This window comes from Gymnoscopelus microlampas (genome assembly GCF_963454915.1).
Source record: "Gymnoscopelus microlampas genome assembly, chromosome: 2".
Taxonomy (NCBI): domain Eukaryota; kingdom Metazoa; phylum Chordata; class Actinopteri; order Myctophiformes; family Myctophidae; genus Gymnoscopelus; species Gymnoscopelus microlampas.
In genome coordinates, this window is record NC_139939.1 from 22,127,360 (window position 1) to 22,147,380 (window position 20,021).

General features: G+C 40.3%; 1 protein-coding gene across 1 annotated transcript; it reads left to right on the top strand.

The window, feature by feature from the left end:
• The first annotated feature begins 1,144 nt into the window (after window positions 1-1,144).
• Window positions 1,145-14,378, top strand: LOC311058659 (ras-related protein Rab-3D-like). Its single transcript, XM_084076122.1, has 5 exons — window positions 1,145-1,268; window positions 4,588-4,837; window positions 11,027-11,145; window positions 12,442-12,566; window positions 13,466-14,378. Exons 2-5 carry the CDS (start codon window positions 4,598-4,600, stop codon window positions 13,660-13,662), a joined length of 681 nt encoding a protein of 226 aa, XP_083932248.1. The 5' UTR covers window positions 1,145-1,268; window positions 4,588-4,597; the 3' UTR covers window positions 13,663-14,378.
• The last annotated feature ends 5,643 nt before the right edge of the window (window positions 14,379-20,021 follow it).

The following is a 20,021-nucleotide window of genomic DNA, read 5'->3' on the forward strand; positions in this document are numbered from 1 at the left end:
AAGTCGTTCTCGTTAGGATTCACCTGTCATTTTTCCTGCTGAACAGGAAAAAGAAAAGAGAAGTTGTGAAAATGTATATTTGTTCTGTGATAACTTTTCTTCAGCTTGTTGTTGAAGTGTTTATGTTAAATCTACATTCTGGTAGTGTTACGTACTCCTTGCTTGATTTGATTACAGTTGATAGTATTTTTAATAAACTGCCAATATGTGGATGGTACTGTGTACTTTTTTTCCCCACTTTTTCCAGTGGGGGAATTATTGTTTTTTGTTCAAGATCATACTGAATACATACTAGGCTGCATACATTATCTGTTCATTTTGTTTGATGGTAATGCACTGACATACAGCACTGACATACAGTAACTGTCATAACCCCAGTGATACAAACATGATATTGCTGCCACAGGGACTCGTCACCATGCAAAGGAAAAAAAACGTTTTATGCTCTTTGGCAGCAGGCCTGGCTGCTGAGTCTCACTGGCCTGGAGATGTGCAGTGCTAGTATTTCACCTGTTCCAACATGATATACTGTGGTTAAAATGAACACAAAGGCTCCAATTGTACAAGCCTACAGTTAGGACGCTGAAATGTGTGTTATAAGTTTTGTGTGTTTTGGATATGTCATAAAATGCTAATTGAACAGAAGAAAGTATCTGGTCTATAACATGATTATTTTAAGTCACGTTGATTGTTGCTGTAAAGCTATAGTAAACACTAATCCATTGGTTCTTAAAGTGGGGCCCGGGGACCCCCAGGGTTACTTGGAGGGGGGGCGGGGGGCTATGTTGGCTATTCAAAAATAGCAGATCTACAAGCTCACAGCGTATGTGGTGCTGTGAGCTTGTACATCTGCTATTTCTTTTAAAATATGAAAACATTTTTGGAAACCTTTGGATCATTTAAATTTTTTTTTTACATAAATCTTCTCTTCTGGGGTTCTGGCACAAAACATTTTCAGTAAATACATATACATTTGGGGGTCCTTGGCACGAAATAGATGAGAATTACTGGCCCATTAAATCATTTGTGTCTTTTTGCCCTTTTGGCCACATGGATAACTTGGGTAGAGTACCTACTCTCACGGTACTGTAGGATTAAAGTGGCACACATGCAGTCTGGCACATTTCCTCCAGAGTCAGGCTGAGATCAGATCAGGGAAGGGCGCAACAGTAGAGGACTATTACTTCCATTGATCGCACACGGATCGGGAGTTGTGTTGGAATACATTATTGAATACGGACGAGAGAAGCGGGCAAGCAATATCTGAGGTAAAAAAAAGAAAACATTCCTATTGTCGTCAAATGGTCGTTGTTGAACTTGCGCGTGGCTATTGGTTTGTTTTGGTTTTCGGTACCATATGGTGGCAGGCTGTCGCTGATCAGGCTCATTCTCTATACCAGGGCAGGGGGCGGCGTATTAGAGAGACAAGTGGTCATGAATGCATTTTGACAACTTTACCGAGTGAAGCAGATCCAATTTGGTTGGGATTGCATGTTGTAAAATGAAGCCAGCCAGACACTTATTTTCCTAAGTAGCCTCTCTATGTTGTGTATCAGTTAAACAGGTTGTCAAAGCCCCTCCCAGCACAATTTGACAGTGCACACACCTTTTCCATTTAAACCACTTGACTCAATAGCCTATAGTTTGTTTCAAATTAGTCGAAGTTCAGCTCCAGCATGATAGGGGTGGGCTGCTTTTGTATGGTCATTTATTTGTATTTTTAGGATATGCCTCAAAAGCCCTATATAACTTATTGGGGAAGTATGAGCGACAGTATTATTCTGCATCTGCGTGTTGTGCTGAAAGCTTTCACAAATTTGCGTCTTTCACTGCTGGAACCGAGCCTTCATGTGCGTGTGTGTGTGTGCGTGCGTGCGTGCTTGCGTGTGTGTGTGTGTGTGTGTGTGTGTGTGTACGCGCGCGCACTGCACATAGAGTTTTGCTGAGTGCGTACTGTGTGGAGCATGATGCCCGGTCACTTTTTATGGCCCTAGAAGGTTTAGTGCTGAGCTGGACTCCAGGGAGAGCTGCTGCAATCAGGTGTGTGTGTGTGTGTGTGTGTGTGTGTGTGTGTGTGTGTGTGTGTGTGTGTGTGTGTGTGTGTGTGTGTGTGACTTGATCAGGCATGGGGCCAACAAAAGAATGATGAGAGAGAGGAGAGACCAGGGATGGATGACCAGGAAGATGAATAGGTGGATAAATAAGACGGCAAAGAAGATGCATGGAGAGAGAGATAGATAGATACGATAGATAGATACTGTTGTGAGAATTTCACTATAGATGGCCGAAAGATACAGGAGGGAGAACAGAATGTCTTCCCTCGCCCTTGATGCGATTACCACTAGAGAGGTCCCATAGGTGCTGTAAATGTAAGGCCATGTGAGAGATGTAGGGACACGGGCCAATAGAGAGATGAAGAAATTGAGTGGTTTAGAGACGAGTAGGAACATGCTCTGACTTTGATTCATTGCACATGAATGAGATGGATGGATGGATGATGGAGAAAAATTAGGAAACTGTTTTCATAGGAAAATATTAATTGTGTGCCATCTGCATCCCCCTAGCTGCTGTGTACTCCACCTACAGTATATTCTCTCATCATCTGCTATTAGCCCTCTTAGGAAGTCTTAGGAACTTTGCTTAGCCCTCCCCCATACAACAAGCCTGCTATATTTGAATATTTTAGATTAATTTCCCTTAATTAAAGCACAGTGTATTTCATATCAATATGCAACATCTGCTATATGAATAAAGTTTCATATGATTTGACTTAGTAGTACCCCCTTTTCATATACTGTAGTATGCACCTTCTCACCTATTCCTAGTCTTAATTGAGCTGGCCATATCCTGGAATCAATAGCTAAGCAGAGCCAAATGGAGCTATCTGAGGTTTATGTATTATTCATGTCACAGATCTCCTAAATATTTGATTGTTTTTGTATATTGCCGGCTAAGATGATTTGTGTTCTTGGCTTTAAACCAGTGGTTCCCAACCTTTATTCCTTGGCGATCCCTCCTCCCCTTCTTACATCTTACAAAAGCTGAGATATGTGCGCATATGCGTATAGGCCTGTCACAATTATAACACTAGAAAATGTACTCCTCGGAGCACAGGTCTCCGCCAGTACTGTTCCTGATTAATCCTGTCTTACCTATTTATATTACATATTGTCACGTGTCACTTGACCAATGTTAGCTTGGCTGATGGAAGCTCACTCACAAAATATAAATGATTTTTTGAAGTGACACAGTTTATAGGTTTCTATTTCGTCATGCGTCTCGCTAGCCAATCAAAGCACACCCTTTCAACATATTGTCACGTGTCACGTGAAGCTTGACCGATGTTAGCTTGGCGGACACACGGAAGGACGGAGACGAAAACATACTCTCCACCTCTGGCGGAGAGTATGATCATCTAATCGCAATTATTTGAGATAATCCCAATTATTTTGCATAATCGTCATATTCGTTTCTATGTTAAAAAATGTTCTTACATTTTCCCAAAATAGCAGAAATGGCAGATCTACAAGCTTACACCATATGTCACATATGTAAGCTTGTAGATCAGCTATTTCCTCTATTTATTTATTTTTTGGAAAGTATTACATTTGTATGAATGTGTCAGTAATTTATTTGTATTCAAGTTATTTGTCATATCTGCCCTGTGCCATTTGTGATTATGAAGCCTAAAAACCAAACAGAAATAAAAATGTTATTCATATGTTCCAATGTTCAACGCCAAAAACACGATTAAATCGTTAATCGCAATTATTTGCGTGACAATTAATCGTCAACTTAAATGTGTAATCGTGACAGCCCTACATATGCGCACACCCACACTTTATACTTTGCATATGACTACTAGCAACAATAGCCAACCTATAAACTCAAGTCGAGCTGGGACGCATTGTGACTGTTGGGAACCACTGCTATAGACTATATAAAGATTTAGACTTGGCCCTGGCCTCGGCAAGACACATATTATTATGAAAGTAACCTCTCTTCCTTCATGCCAGACTGTTATTGAAATTGCGATTAATAACTAAAAGCCTTACAGTAGCTCACATATTTGTTTGTCATTTGTCGTCTATATTGCAATAAGCAATGCATATTATACTCGATCTATTCTGTATTGTGCACACATTTGTTTGAAATTAAGTGATGGCCCTCTTTCAGTGGTCTATCTACGGTACCACATACATTTTAACTTCATCATAACAGTAGGTTTTTCTTAGTTCAATTAATTAAGCTGTTCCCATTTTGAAAGTGTGGCTATACAGTTATGCCCGATTTACACATAGTTGTGTGCTGGTGTCACTCACCGAAAAGAGACAATTTCTATACCAGTGGTTCTCAAACTTTTTCATGTCAATTTTTAACTAGCCAATGTATATCGGGCTCAAGTGGTTAGACTTAATTGAATGCAAAATTAACTCATTTTGCTGGGAACCCCCTGGAACCCCCCCAAGGACCCCTGGGGGTCCCCTGACCCCACTTTGAGAGCCAATGATCTACACGTTCAGGTATTGGGAAATGAGGCACCCCACCATGCCAATTACATTTCTTTTTTCTTTGTTCTTTTGCCAGCTTTTCCAAGATGGCAATGGCCAGTGAACCAGCAGCAGGCCAGACTCAAGCCCAGAAGGATGCGGCTGACCAGAACTTTGACTACATGTTTAAGCTGCTGATCATTGGTAACAGCAGTGTGGGAAAAACCTCTTTTCTGTTCCGCTACGCGGATGACTCCTTCACTTCAGCCTTTGTCAGCACGGTGGGCATCGATTTCAAAGTCAAGACCATCTACAGGAACGACAAGAGAGTGAAGCTGCAGATCTGGGTGAGGGGAGAAACACACGCACACACGTGTGGGTGCGCACACACACAGATTCCTTTAATCTCCACCTTTTAAAAAGTATACAGAAATGTATAAATTATGCAGATGAAATTACCATTTATATGTAAATGTATGCCTAAGTAGTGTCCCAAAAGTTTACTTAAGGTGCATTGTGAGTTACAATTCTGCCTGTGTTTCAGAAGTGTATCCAGTCTGATTTACAGTATAATAAACAAATTCTGCCTCTGTGGATTTTGCTATAAAAATACATCAAGTGGAATGTTTATGCATCCAGCAACACGGCCAAATAGTGATGTTACTTTCTCTATTCCATTCCAAGAGAGAAGGTTTTTCAGAAAATTAAACTCAATAAATTTGATTCAAAGTGATTTTCATAGCATACCAATGTTTACATTCCAGAAAGAATGTAACTCCATTGTTCTAAAAGACAAGAGAAAAGTGATATTATATTATAAACTTTTCTCTTTTGATTTCAAGCCAACTTGACTTGTTGATCATATTAGAAGACAGTGGAGTAGATTGCACAATAGTCTCTTGTTCTGCTCTCATTCCATAGATGGAGGGTGATGTAACACAAATAAGTCTGTTAGTCCATGACACAACGTTTAAAATGTTAGAATACTTTTGGTGAATATCCAATGTCTACAACCCTTGGAAAGCAACAAATAATAATCTATAACTATGACCAATGACAAGAATTTAGCCTGATATTATATTGAAAACTAATTATGATTAAAATTCAGAAGAAATCAAAACACCACAGCACTGAGGGTAGCAAAGATCTCAATCCCTTGGTGCAAAGCAGACAGTGATGTGTAGTAATGCTGGCTGTGCTAGAGGCAGCGCTGAGCCAACACATGAAAAGTGGTCTGAACATAGACATAATATATATATATATATATATATATATATATATATATATATATACACCTATCTCTTTGGGTCTGGATGCTGGAACCTCATCAGCGTGCATAGGGAGAAACAACAAAACGAACCTCTTTCTTGATCGTGTGCATGATTGTCTCCGCTAAATGCACGTTTTCAGCTAAATAAAACATTGGCAGTAGCTCTTTGTGCGGAGAAGACTACAGTTTTTATTGTCTCTACAGTTGTAGCCTTTAACAGTATACCACCCACCCACCTATACTCTGAAATACAACTATGCTTTGATGTGCTCCACACAGCTACCTTGCTGACAAAATTGTCAGTATATTTAATCATAGTTTTAGTCACTATAGCTTAGTTTTTATTTAGTTTTCGTCAGTGAAAAAAGGTAACACTTTTCGTCATAGTCACGTGTGTGTGTGTGTGTGTGTGTGTGTGTGTGTGTGTGTGTGTGTGTGTGTGTGTGTGTGTGTGTGTGTGTGTGTGTGTGTGTGTGTGTGTGTGTGTGTGTGTGTGTGTGTGTGTGTGTGTGTGTGTGTGTGCGCAAACTCAATTTTGACACCCCAGAGTTAATGACGGTTGATGTTGAACATCGATCCGACTCCTCTGGTTTCATGAAAGATGCATGGGGTTGAGCTGCTGAGGCTGAATCTGCTTATGGTGCAGAGAGACACGGGACATCTCTTCTCTGACATTAACAGGACTAGCATACCCACATTATATTTAGTCTGATGCTATCTGATGAAAACATATTGTTATTTATGAGTTGCTCTTTATTTTTAATTAGATTATTGATAAATATATAACTTTAACCACATACGGAGAACATTTTCATTTCACCATTTTACTTGATTATTGATTCCGCTCACTGCCATCAGAATGAACTTTGCCCATACGAAACTGAATACTAATTACAAAATATAGCTGCAAGCAGCGATAATATGGAGCCAGGAGAGAGAAAGAGAAATGATAATTCCTTTAACAGGTCAGTTCATGAAAGTCCTTGCGGTCTTGTTTCCAATGAGGGCCTGTGAGCAATTAGGGGTTAAGAGTCTTGCTCAGGGACAAATTTAGTTTCATCGACACATTTGCTGACCTGGCCTGGAATCGTACCTGGGTCAACCAGAGCCTCTGGCTCCCTAGGCGGGCTCACTAACCACTCAGCTATGGCCGACCCTCAGAGAGAGAGAGAGAGAGAGAGAGAGAGAGAGAGAGAGAGAGAGAGAGAGAGAGAGAGAGAGAGAGAGAGAGAGAGAGAGAGAGAGAGAGAGAGAGAGAGAGAGAGAGAGAGAGAGAGAGAGAGAGAGAGAGAGAGAGAGAGAGAGAGAGAGAGAGAGAGAGAGAGAGAGAGAGAGAGAGAGAGAGAGAGAGAGAGAGAGAGAGAGAGAGAATAGATTGAAGAGACAGAGACATTGAAACGGAATCGATTGAAGATAGAAACGGAATAGATTGAAGAGAGAGCCATGGAAACGGAATAGATTGAAGATAGAAACGGAATAGATTGAAGAGAGAGAGAGAGCCATGGAAACGGAATAGATTGAGTCATGTTTTTTGCAATTCAACTTAAATGAGTCTGCATCAAGTGAGGCTTGAACCGGCAACCTTGCGATCATGAGGCACTCTTAGGTAGCTGCAACACTACCTATAGTGCTATAGCTTTGTCCAGGCTGATATCGTCTGTTGAGGATCACAAACTCTTGCCTTCTGTCATGACCCAAGCCCCTGTTTCACTAACACAAAGATCACTCGTTCACAAACCATTTACCAATGAAGAAATTGTACATCTCCTCAGAACCAAAACTAGTGAAAGTAGCCGATCTACAAGCTCACAAACCATTAAAAGTTGTCAGATTGTACATCGGCTATTTTCACAATGAAGTATGTTATACATTGAAAAAACATACTCTCATTGCTATCTGAAAAGTTGTGAGATTGTAGATCAGCTATTTTCACAATGAAGTATGTAAAAAACACTCAATTAAGTATTTCATGTTATCTTTAACAATTGCAAATGTATTCATTGATAGTCATGTTGTGTGAAATGCAACTTAGATGAAGTCTGCACCAAGTGAGGCTTGAACCTGTGACCTTGAGGTTGTGAGACATACACTTAAGCGGGACGCTATTGGACCAAGAGACAAACCTCTGAAAAAAGAGATCACACTGATCATACAGTTTCACGCAAATAGCTGAAAAATCCTGGGTTTACGTGTTTTTCAAACTGCTCAAGATTGCGGACAACCTAAGGGCGGTGCTTACTGGTCAACGTGATAGATGTGTTCCTCATTAGTCAAGGCACATGTGTAAGCAGGTCTAATGGCTGTCGGCCAAACGAGGCATGACTTTTGCCTGTTTAAAGTTTCAATTTTCAAAAAATTGCTATAGCGCCCCCGTTTGACCAATTGGAGTAAGATTGGTTTCAGTGATATTTGGAATGGCCCTTTACATTTCTGCAAAGTTTCAAAGAATGGTAAGTCTGCATGTATGAGTTAGGGGCAGATGAATAATTGTCATAAAACTGCAATATTCATTGGCTCATTAAAGCTTCATTTTTTCACTTATGGAAGATATTTTGCAAACGTTTTTTGGTATAGGTCCAAAGTTCATGTGTAAAAAGTTTCGTGCAGATTACTCAAAAATCCCAGGAGGAGATAGGTTTTAACTGTTTTTCATATAATTCAAAATGGTGGGAGATCTAAAGGTCAGAGGTCAAAAGTCAGAGTGTGAAAGTTGTTCAGCATGAGGAGACGCATGTGTGCATCGAAGTTTCATGGCTGTAGGTGAAACAGGGCATGAGTTGTACCTGATCAAAGTTGGCATTTTTCAATTGAGTGCTATAGCGCCACCTTTTGACGAAAGATTGTGAGAATTATTTCTTGATCGTTTTTCATGACCATCTATCATATGGCCGAGTTTCATAAAAAGCGACTGCACGGTTCAGCCAGAACTGGCAAAAGTGGCAGAAGAAGAAGAAACGGAAATAATGCGAATAACAATATGGGTCCATGCTGGAAGCCTGGCCCCATAACTAGATGGGTGAAAAGGGAATAATGATATTCGTATGCTATGATAAACATCTGCCCTTTTCTAGCTGATGTATTGGAAGAACTGTTTCCATAGCCACCAACGTACCTTGCTACACCATGTATGTACCGAGGCCTGGGATAGAATCTGGCCTTTGTTTCCAGGAGGATTTGCTAATAGCTGTTGGGTGTCTTTGTTGGTATCTGTGCTCTGCAGATTTCTGAGTTGACACCTAGTGACTGGCTTGTAAATTGGTGTATATGCTTCCTGTGCTGACCCCCCCCCCCCCCCCCTCTTCCTCTTCAGGACTTATATATTCACCAAGTAGTTATTTGGTAAATCTGTATGCATTGCTCAATTATTGTAATTTAAAGCAGGCAAACAGCTGCTGTTGTACATTTCGTTGCTGTCCGGCAGGAACCAGCTAACTCCATTTTTCCGCTTTCACATTTTTATTGAACACCCTTTACGTCTGTGTGTTGGTAAAACAAATATTGAACCAATGAAAAGTATTAAAAAGTGCTTCTGACAAAAGCAGCTAACTCCATTGGATCCGAGCAAACTCGCAAACTTTCTGCTAAACCAGCTACCTCCAGCAAAGGGGGGTGGAGTTGACCTCCAACCTCATTGTGAGCTTGGAGGTCTATTCAGCTGTTCTTATCAATGATGAACAAAACCTCTTAACTCCATTTTTGTTTCGTTTTTTTAATTTCCTGAAAAATGAACATTTTGGAGTTTGCTGGTTCCTGCCGGACAGCAGAGATTTACAACTATAGCCTACACATTTATTTCACAAAATACTGACACGAGAAAAAGAAAAGGCTGCACACTCGTAGCCACGATGCAGGATTTATTTGAATGAGAAACCAACGTTTCGACTTATCAAGGTCTTCTTCAGGGAATGAACAAAATACTGACACAAAATGGACTGACAGTTTAGCAGACTGCAGTCACAGAAGTGCCTGTATTGAAGCATTTTCTTTCACTTGGTTATAAAAAAAACACACTTTATAACTTTAATTTCGCTCTCTCCTTAGACATCACACCCCTGTGCCCACCATGACACCTGTCCTCTTTACACAGACATCAATTCTGCTCTGTGATTGCCTTCTCTGCCGGATCAAAGGTGACACAACAATGCCTCCCAAATCCATGACTGTCTTTTATACAGAACAATGAGGCACAAGGATGGTACACCATTCCCACCTTGAGCAGGCTGCGTAAAAGGGGCTACAGATGTACTGTGCCAGTTTTGTCCCAGGCCTCAACACCTTTCTGTTGTTTTTTATTACTTGGTAATACAAAATAATAATGATTCTGATCTTTGTATGTTATTTGTGCTTAAGGTCATGATGTAGACCAACACCAATGCTGTCTACTAGAATATATATTTGTCTAAATGTACAGACAGTGTGATTGAAAAGTATACCTAATCATTGCACCTTGCTTTGCTGGGACTTTCAGAACCACCAAGGGCAGTTGGTTTTGCAGCATAATAGTGCAACGTCTTATCTTGTGTGCATTCCGTTCTGTTGAGCTGTTGCAGCAAGGTCATTAATAGAGCTGTGTGTGTGTGTGTGTGTGTGTGTGTGTGTGTGTGTGTGTGTGTGTGTGTGTGTGTGTGTGTGTGTGTGTGTGTGTGTGTGTGTGTGTGTGTGCGTGTGCGTGCGCCTGTTAAATGTCCTCCCTTAAAAAACTTTCATATCTGGTAATCTCACAAACTCCCTGAAAAACACTGACTCAGAGGGGTCAAGATGTTCTCTCCAATGCTTTCAAACATTAAACAGGGGTCCTTGGGGGGGGTTCCAGGGGGTCCCCAGCAACATTTTTAAATGTAGCATCACAATCATTTTAACTACTTTATCCATTTATGTGTTTGCTAATTGAAAAATATACAAGCTCACAGCACGTCACTTTGTGCAAGCTTATACATCTGCTATCTTTGAAGATGTTTGAAAAATATCAAATGTTTGGAAAATTTAGATTTTTTTTTTTAACACATCTTCCCCTCTGAGGGTCCCTGGCACAAAACAAACACACCAAGAGTGAATTGTGCATTCATCTTTATTGATTAATCTCACTCAGTGTTCATTAAGTGTGCAGTGGACTTTCAATGACAACCCTGAGGTCTGAGATGACTGAGGTCACAGGCTGGCCAGATGACGTCTGAGATCCACATTGGAGCCACGCCGTTCAGAATTCTTTGTATTTGGAAGCTATAGATTTGACGTGTTTATTGGTGTTTTACATTGTTGTTTCCAGGACACAGCAGGACAGGAGCGGTACAGGACCATCACCACAGCCTACTACAGAGGAGCCATGGGGTTCCTGCTCATGTACGACATCACCAGCCAAGAGACCTTCTGTTCTGTGCAGGACTGGTAGGTAAAACCCTGTTTAACACATTAAGACCTGAGGCCCGATTCTACAAATGCCTTCTAAATCAGTAGTTCTCACACTTTCAAGATTTTTCAAAAATAGCCACCGCACAAATAGAAAATGATAATAGTAAATAATCTATACAACCCACCCGTTGTGAGCATGTAGATCTGCTAATAAAATGTTTGTTATTTAAAAAAAAAACATATGTTGACATATGTTGCTACCAAGCCCTGACCGCACACATCACCCCTACCTTTATTCACCTGCACTGGCTCCCGGTTATATTCCGCATCACACCCAAACTCTCCCCATGCCCCCCAGTACCTGTCTGATCCCCCTGTCTGTCCCATACATCTCCTCCCCACTCCCTGCGAACGTTTGGCGAGTGGCGACAGAGCCTTCAGTGTGGCACGGTCTGGCACCCCCCACCCCACCCTCTGGAACTCTCTCCAGACAGAGATTTGCAATGCCCCAACGGTGAACTCATTTAAGTCTGCCCTGAAAAGACATCCGTTCACCAAGACCTTTAACTGCCAGTTTCGTTTTGTTGTCTCCTCCAGGCCGAAGCCGTGGCCGAGACTATGTTTTGCACCGTGTGTGTGTGTGTGTGTGTGTGTGTGTGTGTGTGTGTGTGTGTGTGTGTGTGTGTGTGTGTGTGTGTGTGTGTGTGCGTGTGCGTGTGTGTGCGTGTCCGTCCGTCCATATTACTCCTTCAGATTTTATCCAAATATCACGCAAATCGGTACACATGATCTCTATAGCCATGTGATCAAGACGGATCTGTCCGATTTTTCATATTCCATCCTGATTGGCATCTAAAGTTTGCAGGAGTGCCCTGTTTTTAACAAAAAGTTTTGAACGCAGCATCCGATTGTGGTGAATCTTTGCACGCACATTCCCAAATGCCACCCTTTACACATTGCCCTATTATTGCACCGCCAAGGAGGCCGATTTTTGCAAAACACATATTACTCCTACTGATTTTGGCCAAACAGTACACATTATCTCTATAGTCATGTGATCAAGACGGATCTGTCCGATTTTTCATATTCCATCAACATTTCTGGCCCACAATAACCTACCTGACCTGGCGGAGACCTTTTTCTAGTTTTATTTGTTTTGGTTGTAAAGCTCTTTGGGTTTCTTAAAAGTCACTATATAAATAGTATTCATATCATATTATTTAGGCCTAGTCCAAAATGGGAATGCCAGGTTGAACTGGTTAAAAATACATGGGAAAATGAAACACTTTATTGACAAGATTTCTGTTGTTTTTAATGTGTTGTGTTTCCCAGGGCAACGCAGATCAAGACCTATTCGTGGGACAACGCTCAGGTGGTGCTGGTGGGAAACAAGCTAGACCTGGAGGAGGACAGACAGGTCCCTACTGAGGACGCACGGAGACTGGCCTCAGAGCTAGGTTGGTACATCATTATCTTAGAACAACAAATGATCACACTTTTTTGTTTGCTTGTTTTTCTATAAATGATAAACGGAAAACACACACAAATTACACACATAATGTATAACGAATGTTATTTTTCATGTATAATGAAAGATTTTCATGTATAATGAAAATCTGCTAATTTCTGCCAAGGTTTTTCTTGAATACGGATGCTGGGGTTTAAAAGAACCTAACTCACACATGACTCTTACTCTAAGTGGGAGGGGAAGCTAACACCACTGAAGTAGGCACTGAGTACCACAGAACATTCATTATACACATAACATGAGAATTGTTTGCATTTCCTTAATAAATCATACACACTGTGCAGTTACACTCAACCTTATGTAGTCTCAAGGCAAACAGCCAAGGTGACAATTGTTGCATTTTCCAATATACAGTATATTATACTGTATATACTGGCGTGTTGGGCGGACCCATCACGTATTCCAACAACCGTATAATACGGTTGAAGCGGGTTCCAAAATGACGCGACCGCTGTCCGTGGTTCTGAACTCTTAGGTTTTGTGCGTGCGTGCACTGTCATGCACGATTATATGCTGTACAGGCATTTCAGTTTGTTTCCCTTTGTTTGTCCGTTTATAAAAAAAAACTATAAATAGCATTTAATTAACTTATTTGGCCTACATGTTTTGCAATCATGTCTCAAATGCTTTGAATCCGTGTGAGAAAAATGTAGTAAGGCTTGTAAATGCCCGCACCATAGCACTATAATGCAAGAGCTTGTCTGTATACAGCATAGTGGTTGGGGGGGGGGGGCATTCATGCGCCCTGGGCCCGGATTGAATGTGTTCCATCACTGGCTGAATAGAATGGCTTTCTTCTGTCTCTGTTCTTTGTATTTTTCTCCCTAGGCTTCCAGTTCTTCGAGGCTAGTGCGAAAGACAACATCAATGTGAAGCAGGTGTTTGACAGGCTTGTGGACGTCATCTGTGAAAGGATGAATGACAGTGTCAACGGCGAAGCCAGTCCCTCAGCCAATCACAAGGGAGGCAGCCTAAAGGACGCGCTCCCTACGCTCCCTATGAGCCAGGGTGGCTGTGCCTGTTGATCGCTAATGGCTTCGCCACTTAAACCCCATATGGTTGGGCGGAGTTGGGCACCCATTTTTGGTGTAAAGGGGAAAAAGGAGGGGGCCAAGTAGACCTGGGGAATCTGTATACAGGGCTATCTAGTTAAACACAGAAGTCACACACTTACTGAAGTCAACACAATTGCCAAAAAGTCTAATATTTGGAATGCACTCAGCCTTTGTTCTTACATCATGTGTTTCAAAGCAATCTTCAGTGTTCTGTTCACTGTTTTTATTGTTCTGGCTGTTCCTTAAAAATTCTGAAGATTTATAGAAATATTATAACATTCCATAACATATTCATTTTTGTTCCATAACTACTATGGTTTGTTATGTCTGAACTGCATTGTATGTCACATTGAATTTCATTTCACCCGATGTAGAATGGAAAACTATTTGGTTGTATGATGCTGCCCCCTTGTGGGTGCTGTAGGTAGGGTACTGGATCAAAACAGTTTGAAGACTATAAAGATATAGTTTTAAAAATCGTTCTAACTCAAGTCAATGGCACCACCAACTATAACAAAGACAATGGTGAACAATATAGGTATAGCTATCGTTATAGTGCTTGGTCTGAACGGCCCTATATTCTGGTTGGCTTTAAAAATATATATTTTCTTTTGACTTTTCATCGCAGTGACATTTTTCCTTGTAAATGATTTCCCATTTGTATTGTATCTGTTGAAATATATGAGAATAAATATCACAAAGCTATGAATTTATTGGCTTAAATTTCCACAATTTTGTGTGTGTGTGTGTGTGTGTGTGTGTGTGTGTGTGTGTGTGTGTGTGTGTGTGTGTGTGTGTGTGTGTGTGTGTGTGTGTGTGTGTGTGTGTGTGTGTGTGTGTGTGTGTGTGTGTGTGTGTGTGTGTGTGTGTGATTTTTTAAGTGGAGAAAACCTGAATGTTATTTAAGAAGAATAGCTGAAAAGAATAGCTGATCCACAAGCTCAGCTTGTAGATTGCCTATTTTCAAATAGCCAATGGGGTGAAAGACCATTCATTGCTTGACTGGTGCTGTAGTGTATTATTTTTGATAAATCCCAGATGTACTTGTAATTCTTGTTACCTTGTAGCACATACGTTTCTTAGCACTATAATTGTTCAACCACTTATTCTGCTGTTGGTTGACTAAGGTTCATGGCTACTCTGACCTTGCACTTTGAACATCTGCTACTGTCTCATTTGTACAGTAAATCGTACAGGCAGACAGATATATAAAGCATTTCTAAATGACTCCTATTAGAAATTAAATATACTACAAATGTTATACCATTGGTCACTTTATTCTTTAAATTCACAATAGTCAGGTGTTTATTTGTAATTAACCTGCCATGACTTATGTTAGTAGATTGTTGATGATGAAAGCTGGGATGTGACATTATTGATAAGTGATTCAACTGGAGACTCCAGTCAACGGCAATAAAACAGTAGCATATAAACACTACATGTATCCTACTGTAAACAAGAAAACATGTAAGAAAATGTGGTTTAAGCCCTTTCAGCTTCAACTCCAGCTTCATATTCAAGTTCATTGTCAAATCACAAGTTTACAGGCGTAGAAAATTGGGCGACATTATTTGTAGCCTACAAGCTCCTATGAATTGCAGCTACACAATTGATAATCATAAATGCAGAGAAAAAAGAACAATATCTAATATGAATACTCTATAAGAAATATGTGTCATCATGACATGGAATTTGTTGGTCACCTTGTTTCTTTTAGCACTACCATTATGCCATTTGAAGTCAATATCTAATGGTCTGCTTGCCATGAAACTTGCTGAGCACGTTTATGCTCCCCGCAGAGTTAACTCTCAGCATACATGGATAATTAACTATAGCTAAATCACTGAAGCTGAAAGCTGAAAGCAGAAGGCTTTTCTTTTGTAAGCGGAGTGAGTGATGAATAGCCACAGATGGACATTTTCTTATTTATTCACATAGCACATAAAGTGAGTACAGAGGGGAGAGATCAAATTAAATCAAAGTTCATTTATGAAACACATTTTAAACAACTGTGGTTGACCAAAGTGCTATATACGGTAAGTAAAAACAAATCGAGCAAAAAGATAATAACAGTATAAGGTGCAAAATAGAAAAAACAAGACAACATTATGAACCCCCCCCCAAAAAAAAAAAGTTACAGCAACAATACACATCAAGAGGCCAAGACATCAAAAGTTACATTGAAATTAAAGTACACATGATTTATAATCCAATGCATATAACATGTGGATATTTGTAAAGCCGTAGTGTTGCTTGCCATATGTCAGTGGTGTAAGGAACATGCAGGAGGCTCAGTGATAGAAGATTAGCACGGAGGACTCAATAAGTTTCTTGGATGCACTCCAACCCGACTTTGTCCCATAGCCACTCCAGTCAAAGGCACTGAAGTCACCACACATTCTCGGTGCGTCAGGAATGTATCCTCCTCCACCAATACAATACTATGAAAATGCAAGGACATATGCACACACACACACACACACACACACACACACACACACACACACACACACACACACACACACACACACACACACACACACACACAACACAAAGTATCAATTAAAACGTTTTTAATTTTAATAAGTGATTGTCCCAATAGAAGGACTATTAAGTTACATATTTCTTTTCATCTATATTTGGGCCTTCATAACCAAAGTTTATCCTGGTACGCAAGGCACAAAGCATGAATGATAATTGAAAACATTTCAGGCATTAAATATAGCTGCAAACAGCAGCAGGGTCCAAGTACAAACATATAACATGTTTTGCGTTGTGGAGATCTGCGTATTAATATGTGCAATGCAGAGCAACAGCAGTTTGCAAGAAATAGCACAACAAATGTGGACATCATATGGAAAATCATCATGGAGTTAAGAGAATGTGATTACTACAGTATAGTCTCTTGGGAGCCAGGATTCTGTCAGACATAAAAAATATAACAATAATAATTGTAATAATAACAACAACAACTTTATTTACACTTCCCAACGATTTTCCATGAAATACCATACAATTAACAATAAATATTCCAAGACAACTCATCTAAGACTTTAACCAAATCTATCTCCTTTTTTCTTTTTTTGGGGTCAGATAACGTGGCTCTTTGCGCAACATTATCTGCCTGCCCATCATTGCCGAGGTTATTGCGTTAAAGGTGGGTAAGTGATATTTTTTTTTAACTGAAAGCTTTTTGTTAAAAGCTATATATATTCTGATAACCATTGCTATATTGTGTTCAGTAATAGGCGTCTCTCCAGCTCTTAATAAACAGAGAATACGAATTTGGGTTGCCAATTTCAGCCAATCAGGAGATATTACCCATTTATCAGCTTACATTTTAATGTGTTCCAGTTCCATATTTGTATGCAAATTTCTTTGTGTCATTTTTATCCTATCCTGTATGAATTCTCTCTCAGGATACCACAAATTGATATCCTGATCTGAAAATGTGTTTTCTGTTTACTAAAGAGCTAGAGAGATGGGAAGACCCTTGTTACTGAACAACCATTCTATAGCAATGATTACTATCACAATATAGTTATTTAACACTTATCTTAAGAAAGAAATATCACTTTAACCTTTAACAACACGTGACAAATGTCCAGTCTAAATATGGGCATATCTGTGCACCCGCCACAGATGTTCAATTTGAATGTTATATAGTAGATAGAGGTTATGGATATGGGTGAATAAATAAATATGAGATTTTGCATAGTTGGATGTATTATGTACACAAGAAGGTAATGGTGTAAATTGTATACACAAGTGCATTCCACTTATGTATACAGGGGATAATAATAGTGGAGAAACAGGTGATGAAACTAGTTTCATCACATAGTAGTTTATTAGTAGTGAAGGCACATCAGTGAATCTGTGTATCAGGAGTATAAGATGGATGTAATATTAATGGGTAGCACAGGAGCAAAGTAAATCAATGAGGCATTAATACTAACATCGTTGAAGATCAATCAAAGAGTAGCCCTACCTTGAAATCCTCAGAGGTGGCCCCCTCTACTGTTCCAAATGTGTTCCTGTTTTGCCAGCTGCCATCACCAGCGGGCACCAGTAGTTTGTTGCCCTGCTGTGAGGACCAGCGGTCATCCACTGTACATTTCCCAAACACGTTGTTCTCATGAACACTCGCCACCAGTGTCCAGCCACCACCTGCAGTCGTCATGTCACAGAAAGTCTGGTATTCCATGCCATTCCTTGTACGGAGGTGAAAAATGCCATCTGATGGGTTGAAGAGGCAGAAACATAAAGGAAAATCAGCACACAGTAGGAAAAAAAACACAAATAGAAAGACCTATGAATTAATCACTTCACCTTCATCCACACCCAAGTCATCTCTCAGTTCTTTACAGCTTCGGTATGATCCTGCACAGAGAACATTTCATTGTGACTGCCGACTTGGTTTCCCAGACCCCCCCTCTCCCTCTCTCTCTCTCTCTCTTCAGAGAAGTAGATGGGGAAGTATTACAAATGAATAATATTGTACTGAGTGTAAATATACTGATGTAGCTGACAGTACCTGAGACATGGTGCACAGCCATGCAAATGATGAACAGGAAACTCCAGAAGAACATGGTGACTGAGGAGATGGAAAGAATGACAATAGTTCATACCACTTTGTTTCCAACCTCAGATGAAAAAGAAAAGTTCTGTCTATAACAGTTCAATGTAGGCCATCTGAACAGTACATGTTAAGTAGCCTTAAAATCACTTTGCTCAACAATATGTTAGAGGACCATCAATAACCATGTGTATGATTCAAATAAGACAGTGTGTAAATCAATGACCTTACCTCATTAGATTAGACAGGCAAGACTGAGCATTCAGTGCCTACAGAACTTCTTATAAAGGCCTTTTGAATTGTTTAGGAATAAGGAATAAGGGCGCGCTCCCACCGCACTTTTATTTTACCTCTGGGGCAGAATCTGCCAATGCTTTGTCAATGCAAATGCGTGGATTCTTGGAAAAGATCCGCAAGACCAGGAATCCACCCATTTGCATTGACAAAGCATTGGCAGATTCTGCCCCTGAGGTAAAATAAAAGTGCGGTGGGAGCGTGCCCTTAGATAACAAGATGGAATGCTGTCACATACTTTTCTTAGTACTATAATTCTTCAATAATTCTTCAACCATTCTATTGATGGTTGACAAAGTGTTCATGGCACTTACTCTGACCTTGCACTTTGCACGTTGCTCCGGATAAGAACATCCGCTGCTGCAAATGCCTCAATTGCAAATTGTATGATGGTCTTCTGACAATATTATGGGGCACCACCGTTTCATTTGCTGTACAGTATGTGTTGTTATACTACTGTTTGCCAGCATGGACAGCTCCTGACTTCATGCTGGCACACAGAAACACCTGAAAACACCCATAATAGTTAATGTTATTATTTTCAGCTGTGATTACCCAACTCAAAATGGTTACATGTCATTGTTCCGGCATGTCATTGTTCCGTTGTTGGTGAAGCAAATTCACCATTATTCATTTGTTGGGTGAAGTATTACCTATAATCAGTTGGGTTCGTCCTCTGGGGAACAAGTGTCATGGCATTCATTGTGCCCATTACAGTTTGAGATATCTTGTACACAAGTGAACATTTTGGCCTGCGTATGGTGCTAGTACAGTGGTTCCCAAACTTTTTAGCTCAAGACCCGAAAGAGAAATTAGACGTTTGCTCGGGACCCAAACTAGTGAATATAGCAGATCTACATGAGCTTGTGCTATGTTCACTACTTCTTTAATGTTTTTTTTTCTTCTCATTTATTTATGGACATTTTTAGATTTTATTCATGAAATGTTGGAATTATTTTTAATTGATGAAAAGTTGTGATTTTTTGGGTTTTGGTGTCTCTGTTCTGTGTGTTTTTATAGGCTTCTAGGTCTTCGAGGCCAGTGCGAAAGACAACATCGATGTGAAGCAGGTGTTTGACAGGCTTGTGGACGTCATCTCAGGTCGATTGACAAGCTCACAACTCATCGCATTGTGAGCTTGTCGATCTGCTATTTTCAGCTAAAGCTTTAGCCACAATATGGATGCTGTGGGGGTTTTTTTTTTTTTTTTTTTCCTTTTTTTTTTTTTCCCGCTTAAATTTAGAATAGCCAATTATTTTTTACCATTTTTTCTCCCCAATTTAGTCGTTATGCCAATTGATTCCTCCCCACACACACTTCTGTGTTGTCACTGCTGTTGTATCCTACTGACTCACCCACCAGTGAGGAGCCCCCACCGGGAGGACGTAGAGCTTTCGTCCTACCCCTCCCGCCCAACACTCCCTGCTGACAGGTGCCGCCCCAGCCCGTAGGATTACGT